This window comes from Calidris pugnax, unplaced genomic scaffold (assembly GCF_001431845.1).
Source record: "Calidris pugnax isolate Ruff unplaced genomic scaffold, ASM143184v1 scaffold184, whole genome shotgun sequence".
Taxonomy (NCBI): Eukaryota; Metazoa; Chordata; class Aves; order Charadriiformes; family Scolopacidae; genus Calidris; species Calidris pugnax.
In genome coordinates this window covers 453,620-466,871 of record NW_015090935.1, presented here as the reverse complement: position 1 = coordinate 466,871, position 13,252 = coordinate 453,620, and the positions used below count along the sequence as shown (strand labels likewise).

Here is a 13,252-nt window from a genome sequence, read left to right as displayed (position 1 = left end):
GCACTTACCGGGGGCGTATAAGCAAGAGAGGGACAAACTTTTTAGCAGGGCCTGTTGCAATAGGACAACGGGTAATGGCTTTAAACTAAAAGAATGAAGATTTAGACTTGATGGAAGGAAGACATTTTTTCCAATGAGAGTGGTGAAACACTGGAACAAATTGCCCAGAGAGGTGGTAGATGCCCCATCCCCAGAAACATTCAATGTCAGGTTGGACGGGGCTCTGAGCAACCTGATCAAGTTGAAAATGTCCCTGCTTATTGTAACGGGGTTGGACTAGATGACCTTTAAAGATCCCTTCCAACCCAAACTATTCTACAATGTTACTTTCCCATCCTTTGCCTTTCTGTCTCAATTCAGACCTTCCTTGCTATGGGGGCATCTTTTCCTCTGTTTCATACCACACCTGGCACCTTGGGGTGGAAACAAATGACTCATCATAACCCCACTAGCATTTCACAGCATGTTGAAACCATGGTTTGGATTTCTCTCTTAATAGACATGCTGGATGAGTTTGGCCAGCAATGATTTCTCAGCACTAAGCACTTGAAAGGTCTGTGGAAGGCAACCACCGCCTACAAGAGCCAACGCCACCAATCTCCCCAGAAAACCAGACTAGGAAAGAAAGGGTGAACGACCCAAACCTCCAGAGCTCTGGTGAGAACTGCATCCTGCCTGCTGGTGAGGAACACAGGCATGACCCCGGCATCGTAGAGTTTCAGCACAGCATCGTTGAGCTGTGGGGAGGCTCTTGTGTCCCCGTTGCTGAAAAAGACAGCCACCTTCCTCATAAGGAAGCCACTTCGAGCACGCTTGAAGGTATTCCTGGCCACAAAGGACATAGCGGTCTCCAGGCTGCGTGGCTTCGTAGTCAGGGTGGCCTGGAAGTTTTGGATCTGCTGGAGGAGGCTCGATTTCTTCCTGGCATCAGCAAAGCGGATCTCTGTGGTGACCTCGTTGTTGTAGGTGACCAGAGCCACCCGGGCACCCCGTGGACAGTTGCTTTCAGCGATGGTTAAGTTGTTGACCACTCTGAGCACGGTTTGCTTCATCCTGTTGAAAACATCCCTCACAACACCAGAGGAGGTGTCGATGGCGAAGGCCAGCTCGGTTGGGAAGACTGGGCACTCCTTGGGACCTGCCAAAAACATGCATTGGGAACAAACAGTGCCAAAAATAGTTGTCAGGGTGCAAGGACCACGTCCTCAGCAGGGGTAAATGGTTCATGCCACGTACATGGGGAGAGAAACCATTCTGGCACGTGGTCACCCTGGGGTTTGAAGGACTAAAGGTGACTTACCATAGCAGCAAGCTGTGGAAAAGAGGAGAAAAAAAGCAGTTTGGTCAGTGCCATTTGTGTAACGTGCCAGGCATACAAGGGTAGTGATGGGGAATTAGCAAAGCACTGATGTACTCACGGCATTTGTCTTTGATGTTCCGCACAAGCGCACATTGCTTTAGAAAATAAAATGAAAGAGAGAGAGAAAGGGAAAAAAGAGATAAATGATGCAGTCAAAAAAAACAAGAGTATTTCAAAACAAGAGAGAAATGAAGCCACACTTACATCCCTGGATTCTCCTTTGTCACCTTTGAGTCCCTGTTTAAAAAATAAAATTGATGAGTGTGATGTTTATTTTCAGGGTGCCCCATGAACCCAGCTGGAATAACTATTTAAACACAAAGCCTTCCCCTTAGCAGAAGCTAAGGGGCAACCTGCCCATTTTCAGTGGCATTTCCAACAACAGGGGGAAATGTTTTTCCCTGTGAGGAGTGAACCTAGCCGAGACCAAACCCAAAAGGGACATTTATGATGATCTAGGTTCAAACACAAAGCAAGCCAAGTCACCTTGGCCTTCCTAGGGTGCTCTGTGCCAGTCAGATTTGGTCACGGAGGACATCCTGTGTGGGGTGATAAATGATAAAGACCTGAGAACTTCCCAGAAGGAGCTTTAAGTGGCATGGGGAAATCCTAGTGTCTGATAAGAGCCCATCTCTTGACTTTTTCCTTCTGCTGTCCATTGCAGTTTGAGCATGGATAAATATTCATCAATGATAAGCAGCTAGTTAGGAATTTACAGAGACACATCCAAGACAAATAAAGAGGAATTTGCCCAACCTGAAATTAGCAGGAGGTAGGAGGTGGGCATATTTTTCAACCCCTGACAACAATAGAGACCACCACATTTCTCAGAGGGGTACTCAGAAGTCTCTCTGGGGAGGAATGAACAATGAACACTTACAGCTGGTCCAGGATATCCAACCTCTCCTTTCTGACCAAGTGTCCCAGGATCTCCTGCATTTCCCTAGAGAGAGCAAGAACAAAAAAAAAAAAATCCTCTCCATGAACGCCTGCGAGAGGACTCCCAGGAGCATGGGGTCAACTCTTAGGGGGAAAGGATGCACACATCTTTCAGGCCATTCATGCAGAGGGGAAAAATTGTGTCCCAGTCCAGCTTACTCTGCGGCCTCTGTTTCCTTTAGGGCCGGGGCCTCCAGCACCACCACGGTCACCAGGTCCACCCTAGTTGGGGAAAAACCACAAACACCAGCTCAGGACCACAGGTCATGGCTACATTGCTTGGCAAATGAATGCATGGATCATGGGCTGCACCGTACCTTAGGCCCTGGGTAGCCTATGAAGCCACGTTCTCCCTGAAACAACATAAGGGTTTATGTGAATATAGGGTTTTTAGAAAATGAATTTGATTCTGCAGGCAGATCTGTAACAACCGAAGGAATTAAATGGAGGAAAAAGAGGGTAAGACTGCAAATTCACTACGCAATTTTGTTCCTCATACGAATTACAAAAAGCTAACAGATGGTCTTTTTAAGGTCTGATTGCTCCTCTAAGGCTAAGTTCAACTGTAGAGGAACTATCAGAGATGCTGGCATACTGTTTTCAAAGTCCCACAGACATTCATGGGGCTTTCTGGCTAGAAGGTACAAAAAGATTGTATTTACATAGGCAAAACCAAGACAGAGGGGAAAGGTTTGAAGAGTTTTGTGTGTTTTTCTCACCAGGGTACACATAGGGCTGATTTTTATCCCTGTGTGTGTCTGACTTCAGCTAGGCTCTGTCCTTGCCCATCTACACTGGCTACTTCCTTATCCGTGGTGACTCATGTTGGTAGACGGGCATGCTGAGCATACACCTACCTTTCTGCCTTTAGGACCTGGGCCACCAATTCCATCTCGTCCATCATCCCCCTAAAATTGGAAAGTCAAAGTCATTAATATGCAGCCATATGTGAATAGCTTAAACCTCACACATCCAGCAGCATCAATAAAAAGAACCCACTGATACCACAGGCTTTTGAGAAGTCCTCCTACAGATTAAATTATTGCAAGAAAAAAAAAAAAAGGCACAAAAGGTGCCAAAACTACAAATCTGAATTAAAACCTGCTTAGTATATACCTATAATGTGTAAAACTCAGGTGGAAGCCAGCAGTGGGAAGCAGGTTAGGAGGTCAGTCAATGCTAGGGGTGTACTTATAGCTGTGCCTGACTCAAGCTTGACCTCCCTTGCCTTGCACAAACCATCTTTTCCTCAGTTGGCTCCTCATTATACAGAATAATGAGAATCAGGCCCCATGGAAAGGCTCACTTAGTCCATACGTCCTTTTTATAGGTTACCTTGGACTCCACATGGGGTCAACCCAGGGTGTCTACCCTCATGCAATGAGCCAGGACAAGACCAAGCAACTCTGGACAGTCTCTGCCCTGCAGACTGATCTCCGAGATGTTAAAAGTCATTTTTCAAGTGGATATAATTCCCTTCCTCAAAGGGACCATTACCAACTGTGCTCATGCCAGTTGAAGACTTCAGGCTGATTTCCATCTCTCATATTGTACTTTGGAGGATACAAAGACCATAAGGGAGCTGGACTCTCCGCTGCAAAGGGCCACATTTGCCACAGGAGAGAGCTCAGCTCAACATCCTTCAAGGTATGAATGCTTAGCCACACTCACCATCTCTCCTCGTGGGCCCTGCTGTCCATTTGGTCCTTTGGGTCCGGGGTTTCCAGGCTCACCCTGAAAACAGGAGCATCTGTTAAAGCATGTACTGAAACTCCAGGCAACTCTGAGCCTTTCCCACCCCATCAGCACTGGTTTCTCTACATAGACCAGCCTGCAGCGGTCCTTGCAGCAGAAAGACATGGCTGGACCTACATGGCCATCAAGGCTACAAAATGCTTGCCCTTTAGTGGGACTCCTAGTGATTTCAGGAAAACCAAACAATGGGACATGGGAGGCCAGCCAGCTCCCGCCACAGGATGGTGTTTGTTTTTTATAAACACCACAAAAATAAAAGCTCTCAAGCTCTGGGGATTTTGCTAGTGGAAATGAACCAGTGTGTGAGAGTCTAGAGAGATAAAACCATATGGAGGGTCTGGAGAGATCCATGATGACCACCTTCCTACGTGGGCACCAGCTGAGAATCCACCTTGGAATATTACTCCAGAATCTCAGTTACTCAATTACTTTTGCCTCTGTTCAATGGAATGGGAGTCTAATGAAACAACAAGAGCACAGACCTTGCTCTACTCCACACTGTGCAATCCAGTGAAGACAAGTTAATTTCACTCCAAGCTGTTAATCTCCAGTATTTTATTTATTTTTTTTTTAAGATCACTCCTATACAGAAGCTTTTAATTTCTGTTTTAGTTGCTGAAGCCCCATGCCCTGAAGACATACCTTTCGTCCCAGGGGACCTATCCTGCCCCGCTCTCCTGGGGTTCCTGGTGGTCCGCTACCGGCCTGGAACAGAAACAAGAAGAGACACATTGGCAACGTGTCAATGAAACCGTGCCAGAAACCAGGGGATTGCTTGAACATAGAAATTATGTATTAACTAATAGTGCTAGTGCCACTCAAAGCACTTCAGGAAATTCAGAAGTCTAATTCATAGTTGGGAAGAGCTGAAGGACCAAGTCAGTTGAATGCAAGTATCAGCAGCAACCTATATCATCCTCAGGGCAACCCCCTGGGAAAGGTGTAAGCAGGAGGGAAGAAGTCCTGCTTGGGATAGGGAAATGCAAGATGTGTCTGGCTTTAGGGCCACGAGTCTTGCTGGAGTGGGCAGCAAGAGGAAGAAAAAAATTGCATGGGGAGCCCCCAGCAAGCGTGTGAGATGGTCACGCTCTGGCCTCAGAGGTTGAAACATCACAGAAGATGCTCTGCCAGTCACTCAGGGATGTTCTTCAGTTAGGATCACAAACCAATAAGCAAAATGCTGATCCCTTTGTGGCTGCCATTAACATTTTCTTTTTTGTGACTCCTGACCAAGAAATCTTTAACATAAGTTGAGAGGAGGATTGTAATCAAAGAGTGTCTTATTAGAGAACGAAAAATTCAGAAGTCTAATTCATAGTTGGGAAGAGCTGAAGGACCAAGTCAGTTGAATGCAAGTATCAGCAGCAACCTATATCATCCTCAGGGCAACCCCCTGGGAAAGGTGTAAGCAGGAGGGAAGAAGTCCTGCTTGGGATAGGGAAATGCAAGATGTGTCTGGCTTTAGGGCCACGAGTCTTGCTGGAGTGGGCAGCAAGAGGGAGAAAAAATTGCATGGGGAGCCCCCAGCAAGCGTGTGAGATGGTCACGCTCTGGCCTCAGAGGTTGAAACATCACAGAAGATGCTCTGCCAGTCACTCAGGGATGTTCTTCAGTTAGGATCACAAACCAATAAGCAAAATGCTGATCCCTTTGTGGCTGCCATTAACATTTTCTTTTTTGTGACTCCTGACCAAGAAATCTTTAACATAAGTTGAGAGGAGGATTGTAATCGAAGAGTGTCTTATTAGAGAACGAAACAGAGTTAGAGCCCTGAAGAGGGAAACAGAAAGACACATCTGAGGCATCTTATTAGCTCAGCAAGATGTCCACGCTGAGCCCAGTTGAGTCAACAAAACAGAGTTAGAGCCCTGAAGAGGGAAACACAAAGACACATCTGCTGCATCTTATTAGCTCAGCAAAATGTCCACGCTGAGCCCAGTTGAGTCAATGGCTGAGAAGTAGCAGAAGGGTTTACCCTGGGTCCAGGAATGCCCTGCTCTCCTCTTATGCCTGGTGTGCCAAGCTGGCCGGGTGGACCCTGTGCAGGGAGAAAAGAGAGAGGGTGTCAAAGCACTTGAGCCAAAACCACACCAGTGCCACGTGAGGTTGCAAGGGGAAGCAAACACTAGGGCACCCACAAGATGGTCTCCAAGCATGTCACAGCCTAGCTGGCATGAATGGAATGGCAGGTTTGACATCCCAGAGCAGGACAGTCAGGCCACAGTGCACCCAAAAATACCCAAATCCCAACAGTCCTCACTGCCAAGACTCTTTGAGGGAGCAGCTGTGATGAAATAACACAACAGCATCATGACATGAGACATTCACCTTGCCATAAGAGCACTGACCTGTGGCCCTCTCATGCCTTGTTCTCCAGCAGGCCCTGGTTGACCGAGTGTGCCCTTGGTACCCTGTAAATGCAAAATAGGACAACACAGATTAGCATGGGGGGACGTGGCCAACATCATGGGGAGGGAGAAGGCATGAAGAGCAGGGAAGAACAGCTGTTTGGGGTTTTTTTAGCAGAATATGGTTATAGTAGAGAATGAGCACAGAACTGGCAGGTTAATTTGCCTCCTGTAACCAACAGACATCAGTCTCCTTCATGCTTTGGCCCCATTATGCTGCTCCAGGAGCATATGGAGATGAAGCATCTGAGTAGGGAACGCTGCAGAGGATGGGCAGCCCCAGCCATGTGGGTGCCTGCTTTTGCACCCAGTCCAGCAAGGAGCATACAGGGAGAGGAAGAGGAGGGAGATTTGAAGAAGAGAGGAGGCAGAGAGGAAGAAGTAAAGCATGTCTCTTCTCTTGGCACATCCCTCTGGCTGCTGGCATGGCAGGAGCTCCAGGTGTTGTCCCCATCACCACTTACCTTAACACCTATCGGTCCCCTTCGTCCCGGCATACCCTGTCAATGAAGAAGCAATGAGACTCGTTATGCAAATATGTGAGCACAAGTGTTTCTCTATTGCTTTCAGATCTGTGTATCACTGCTTCTCTTGGTCCAAAATTATCTTTGAATAGTTTAAACTACTGGGGAGAGAGGGAGAAAGAAATCCACATTCCACCTTCTGCCAGATTGCCAGCTCTCCTAAATGAGGGTAGATGGTCATTGTCAATCTAAGCTCAGCTCTTGGTGATTGTGGGTCTGGAAACTCACCTTCCTCCCAACTCCACCATCCTGGCCATCCAGCCCCGCCGGTCCTGGCTCTCCCTAAGGGAAAAGCAAACTCAAGTAAGAGCCCTGAGACAAGCAGGGGCCGGGAAAATAGGTTCAGTTCTCAAAAAAAGGGTCCTTTCACACTCTCACACCAAGCTACTTGATAGTCCCACATCGGTGGAAATCTTTCTAACAACTCATGGAGAACTTCCATCAAGTTTCCAACCTAGGGCAAGCTGATATTCTCAATCTTTGGGAAATGCCTTCTGACATTTTAAGACACGTTTTTACCCTGAGCTAATATGAAAACATATTAAAAAAAAAAAAAGGGGTTTGAAATTTTCCAAGGAGCATGTAGGTTTGTTCTTTTTTCAAAGGTTTCAGATCAATCAGGACATTCAGTTTGGTATCATCTAAACAGTTCCCTGATTTGGACTATGAGCCTCAAGAACATAGGAAGTTAATTTCCAAGGACAAAGTTGTTTTCAGTGATGATCTCCCAAAAGGCATTGTAAAATAAAATAATGATTAAAAAAAACCCACACTCTTTTTACACAAAACATCTTTTAAACTGATGTCTTCCCAGAGAAAGTTTTGGTTGCAAACCAACAACATTTTCCAGTGGAAAAATATTCCATCCAACAAGTCATAATGAGTTTAAGAACTAGCACCTTTTTGGCAGCACCCCCTTTTCTTACTTTCTCTCTCCCATCCTATTGTAAAAAAACACAAAATAACAACTCCAGGTGTTGTCCCCATCACCACTTACCTTAACACCTATCGGTCCCCTTCGTCCCGGCATACCCTGTCAATGAAGAAGCAATGAGACTCGTTATGCAAATATGTGAGCACAAGTGTTTCTCTATTGCTTTCAGATCTGTGTATCACTGCTTCTCTTGGTCCAAAATTATCTTTGAATAGTTTAAACTACTGGGGAGAGAGGGAGAAAGAAATCCACATTCCACCTTCTGCCAGATTGCCAGCTCTCCTAAATGAGGGTAGATGGTCATTGTCAATCTAAGCTCAGCTCTTGGTGATTGTGGGTCTGGAAACTCACCTTCCTCCCAACTCCACCATCCTGGCCATCCAGCCCCGCCGGTCCTGGCTCTCCCTAAGGGAAAAGCAAACTCAAGTAAGAGCCCTGAGACAAGCAGGGGCCGGGAAAATAGGTTCAGTTCTCAAAAAAAGGGTCCTTTCACACTCTCACACCAAGCTACTTGATAGTCCCACATCGGTGGAAATCTTTCTAACAACTCATGGAGAACTTCCATCAAGTTTCCAAGCTAGGGCAAGCTGATATTCTCAATCTTTGGGAAATGCCTTCTGACATTTTAAGACACGTTTTTACCCTGAGCTAATATGAAAACATATTAAAAAAAAAAAAAGGGGTTTGAAATTTTCCAAGGAGCATGTAGGTTTGTTCTTTTTTCAAAGGTTTCAGATCAATCAGGACATTCAGTTTGGTATCATCTAAACAGTTCCCTGATTTGGACTATGAGCCTCAAGAACATAGGAAGTTAATTTCCAAGGACAAAGTTGTTTTCAGTGATGATTTCCCAAAAGGCATTGTAAAATAAAATAATGATTAAAAAAAACCCACACTCTTTTTACACAAAACATCTTTTAAACTGATGTCTTCCCAGAGAAAGTTTTGGTTGCAAACCAACAACATTTTCCAGTGGAAAAATATTCCATCCAACAAGTCATAATGAGTTTAAGAACTAGCACCTTTTTGGCAGCACCCCCTTTTCTTACTTTCTCTCTCCCATCCTATTGTAAAAAAACACAAAATAACAAAACACAACAAAGAAACTTTACCATTGGTCCAATTTCACCCTTTGGGCCTCTGGATCCCCGTTGAGTATTATCAGCTCCTGAATCTCCCTGAAAGCAACAGAACAATGAGAAACATCTGTGTAAGCGGGACACAGAAGTCAGACATCCCAAACTGCTCTCCTATAGCTCAGAACCAACTTTTTTTTAATTTCTTTTTCTTTTTTGACTGAATGACATGAAGCATTAATGGTGTTTTCAGATAGAGACAGCTTTTCAACTGAGAAATAATAATATTGAAGAGGAAAAAGAAGGGGAATTTAAATATAATGAAACAGGGATTGACAGGTTGGTATCAAGACATGTCTTCTCCAAGTCCTTGCTCTACCCTGGACCTGCTACTGCCAAGCAACATTTATAAGCCTAAGCACGTGCTTGCTCAAGACCCCTAGGACTGATGGAAAGTGGGTGGAAAATGAAGAAGATGCCTTAGCAATATTTACCGGGTCTCCACGGAGCCCACGGTCACCTCGTTCTCCTCGTTCACCTTTAGCTCCCTTATCACCCTGTGGGAAGAGACAGAGATTTAGTGTGAGCAGCCCTGACCTGCTGAAAACCATCTCTGCTGCTCCACGCCTCTGCCCAGGTCCTCAGCCCTGAGGGGGGCATGATGGCTTTCCACTCCCTCCTGGCTCAAATCAACATTTTCATTATCAATTAGCCCCCCTGGAAACATAATAAAAGCCTACCCTCCTGCCAGAGTATCCCTTCTCTCCAGAGGAGCCAGGCAAACCCTTGTCTCCCTGAAAAAGAAAAATATTTTAGGATGTGTGCCACTTTCAAGGTGCTGCTTAGATGTTTCACTTGAAGCATCTTGTAATAAAGAAGAAAGCAATTAAAGTGACTGACCTCTTCTCCATCAATGCCATCCAGACCCATTTCTCCCAGTTCACCCTGCAGAAGAGAAGCAAGGGGCAAATGCTCACCAAGGGAAAGGGGAAATGGGCAGGGGGATACCGGTGTGTCCACGTGCTCACGCTCACCACCGTGGCATGAGCAAAATATCTCCTTACCTTCTCTCCTGGGAATCCCCGAGAACCCTAAAGAGATCAGAAAAAGGAGTTACTCCACTTTTGCCCAAGTTCATCCCCTTGGCAGGTGGTGGGGAAGGGGGGGGCTGTGCTTGCTGGCAGACCCAGACCCAGGACCAGGACAGGAGAGCAAGGGTTTGTTGCACCAGGGTTCAACTCTCCCTTATTTCTTTTATGCCAATCTTCTTCTTCAGCTGCCTCCTCAACGTTTGTGCCAAGATAAAATATGTGCACCATTGGGTTTAGCCAGCTGGTTCAATAAAATAGCTTACTACTTAGCTACATCACTTTCTGCACTGACTTTCTTTTCTCCCTGCACCCATTTTGATATGAATCCAGATCCAGTCTTGCTGTTTTTGTCCAATGCTGAACAGCTTTTTAAAGAGGCTCACTATCTCAGCTGCAACTAATGAGCTTGGTTCATGCACTCCTCTGCGCCCTGCCAGAGGATGCTGTGGTCAGAGCAAATGGCAGGGAGCATCCCCTCAATATCGCTGAATAATAAAATATTATAAGTTTCACCACCTTTTCTGGTTTGTGGCACGGCTGAATCGTTTGCTCAAGGTTCCTCTTTACAGGAGCAACCATGGCTCACTTTCCTCCCTCCTCCCCAGCAGCAGATTTCCATCCACATGCCTCCCAGCCCCAGGCCAAGACACGCACAGGCTGCTCCTTGGTGTTAAGAACGAGTCTGTTTCTTCTCACAACTTTCGCCTAGAGCCAAACTACAGAAAATAAATCAGCTTTGTCTGCAGATTGAGCCTGAGTTGCTTGGGTGCCCTTTTGGTTTTCATAGCAACACTAAAGCCATGACACTTGCTGAAAGCCTTGGTGCTTGGCCAAATGGACACCATGACTCGAATGGATTTAGAAGCCCTTGTGTGACATCCTAAAGCAGCAGGAGTTGCCCTTGGTGAACTCCCACCAGCTGGAATCTGGGTCTGCTTCGTGCAGGCTCCTTCTACACATACCTTGGTTCCTCTGTGGCCGGGGCATCCCTGGAAACCCTGAGTCCCATTCACACCCGGTGGTCCACGCTCACCCTGTTGTATGGAGGAGAAAATGAAATGGTCAGAGTTTGCCTGCTAAGTGCACTTCTTCAGCTAAATGCATGCATCAGCAAGCACAGGAGGTGGTTTGGAAGCACAGGAGCAAATGGAGCATCAGGTTTTGAAAGGTCAACACCTGGCCACCCCACCATTTCCTGCCCACCGCTTTCCTCACGTAGAGACCAACTGCAAGTCTTCATCACAGAGAGAAAAACATCCCGCCCAAAGTCTCAGCTACGAAAGAGCTTTATCAAAGTTCTGCTTCAAAGGTAAAATGACAAGATGAAACCTTGAGAGCTCACGTGGATGTTTAATCCCATTCTGACCTTAAATGAAAACATTGCATCGTACCTGATATCTGAGCAGAATTTGGTCCCTGCCTGTGCTACTGGAAAAGAGATGAGCACCACCAGCCCCGTGGCCTCAACTTCACCTCCTGGGCGTGATGTGTGGAAAGTTGTTTATTCCAAGGGTGACAGGGGATTCATGAAGTCAGAGTTTGGATGGAATAGTGCTAGTAAGAAGTCATGGGACTCATGTTGTCTGACACTGTGATGGATAGAAACACCCTTTCTTGGTCCCATTATTGGACTAGCTCAAATCTTTCAGCTGCATTTGGTATGGATAACTTTGGGATAGGCTGCAGCTTTAATGAGGGTGGGGATTTTATTGTGTTCATAATCATCCTGCCCTGCTCACAGGTGTTTGGGACCAGCTGCAACCATTCCCACCTGCCCTGGAGAAGCAGCATAGAGCTGGGTCCTATGAAATAATCAGTTATTTCCCTTGTCCTTGCTTCTCCAGCTATCAAGGAGCTCCTTACTGACCTTCTCCCAGCAGTAGCTGGGACCAGCAACTCAAGCCATCAGGTGGGGGAAACACCATTTGCTCGCTTGTCTAATCCAAGCTCACGTTCTCAGCAGAAAATATCTAGTGAAAAATCCTCCAAATGCTTCACTATGGTGAGACCCCTAATTTGAGCAGTACTGCGTGGAGCAGGGGCAATCACTCACCGGTCCTCCTTCATCACCAGGATATCCTCCGTAGCCAAGATCACCTGTGGCACCCTAGAAGACAACAGAGAGGATTCTGTATTTCTTTCATAGTTCTGTGGTCTCCCTTTAAATTGATATTCAAGATTTCCCTAGATGAACACAAAGCAGCTGCTTGGTCATACGCATAGACAAGTTAATGAGAGAAACCCTTTGACATCCCTAAATTGCTTCACAAGGCACTTCACCCCCTCCTTCCAGCCACTCATCCCTGCCCTTTTGTTTGTTTTACAACACAGAGGCTGTGAGGAAAGGGAACAGCAGCCCTCAACCAGGGCCAGCTTTAAAATGGCAGGTAAGTGGAGATGACCTCTCCGTTAGCATCACCCAGTACAGTGTATGCACACCACCCACCCATCACCACCTTGGTGGACACTGACCTTGCCCAGAGACCACAGATGAAGTGACCTACCTTTGGTCCTATGGGGCCAGGCACACCTCTGTCCCCTCTCTGCCCTGAACACTTGCATGGAACCTTGCAGCATGTCCTCTCTGCGATGTTGTCCTGCAGCAAAGGCACATGAAACAATGGGAAGGTGTTAGAAACCTGGCAGAGCCCCAGCACCATAACTCCCTCAGGTCTGTGCCATTGCTCCCAGTGCCCAGCATAACATTGGTCCAGCAGCATTTTGGGGTCTCTCTGCCTTGAAACCACAGCAGCAGGAGAAGGAGATGTGTGTTGGCAGACTGGTTATGCTGCATGGTTAGGGGAGAGCTTTGTAGAGTAGGGTAGATGGTTGGTTGGACTCAATGATCCCAAGGGTCTCTTCCAACCTAGACGATTCTATGATTCTGTGGTTAGAAAACAGCAGTCAACATTATCTTTTGAACATCAGGGGCAAGGGTGTCAATGGCAACTGTGTGGGGCACAATTTGCAGAGACCATTTAGTAGAAGATCAGTCCCCAGAGCAGTATCTGTCACTGAGAAGAGCAATCTCTTCTCCAAAGAAAAAAATCCGGGCTGTGGATATAGAATAGGCCATAAGAAAGTCATTGCAGTTAGTAGCTCACCAGCAACCCACAGGCAGAGAACAATTTGTGAGCACACAGCCAAAGAGGAAAAAGGAAAAAG

General features: G+C 46.4%; 1 protein-coding gene across 2 annotated transcripts in view; it reads right to left on the bottom strand.

Moving 5' to 3' along the window:
• The window catches only part of COL6A3 (collagen, type VI, alpha 3), a 77,361-nt gene that overhangs the window by 18,285 nt on the left and 45,824 nt on the right, over positions 1 to 13,252 (bottom strand). Inside the window, exons 15-36 of one of the 2 annotated variants that reach the window (XM_014951716.1) lie at positions 12,592 to 12,684; positions 12,141 to 12,194; positions 11,050 to 11,121; positions 10,061 to 10,087; positions 9,897 to 9,941; positions 9,737 to 9,790; positions 9,491 to 9,553; positions 9,033 to 9,098; positions 8,272 to 8,325; positions 7,984 to 8,019; positions 6,403 to 6,465; positions 6,030 to 6,092; positions 4,697 to 4,759; positions 3,971 to 4,033; positions 3,157 to 3,207; positions 2,617 to 2,652; positions 2,459 to 2,521; positions 2,241 to 2,303; positions 1,565 to 1,597; positions 1,419 to 1,455; positions 1,301 to 1,312; positions 645 to 1,138 (exon numbers count right to left, since the gene is read on the bottom strand). In XM_014951716.1, the coding sequence (XP_014807202.1) occupies positions 645 to 1,138; positions 1,301 to 1,312; positions 1,419 to 1,455; positions 1,565 to 1,597; positions 2,241 to 2,303; positions 2,459 to 2,521; positions 2,617 to 2,652; positions 3,157 to 3,207; positions 3,971 to 4,033; positions 4,697 to 4,759; positions 6,030 to 6,092; positions 6,403 to 6,465; positions 7,984 to 8,019; positions 8,272 to 8,325; positions 9,033 to 9,098; positions 9,491 to 9,553; positions 9,737 to 9,790; positions 9,897 to 9,941; positions 10,061 to 10,087; positions 11,050 to 11,121; positions 12,141 to 12,194; positions 12,592 to 12,684 (1,605 nt within the window). Of the gene's footprint in view, positions 1 to 644; positions 1,139 to 1,300; positions 1,313 to 1,418; positions 1,456 to 1,564; positions 1,598 to 2,240; positions 2,304 to 2,458; positions 2,522 to 2,616; positions 2,653 to 3,156; positions 3,208 to 3,970; positions 4,034 to 4,696; positions 4,760 to 6,029; positions 6,093 to 6,402; positions 6,466 to 6,926; positions 6,963 to 7,983; positions 8,020 to 8,271; positions 8,326 to 9,032; positions 9,099 to 9,490; positions 9,554 to 9,736; positions 9,791 to 9,896; positions 9,942 to 10,060; positions 10,088 to 11,049; positions 11,122 to 12,140; positions 12,195 to 12,591; positions 12,685 to 13,252 lie in introns of both variants that reach the window. The other variant, XM_014951715.1, reaches the window with a different exon arrangement.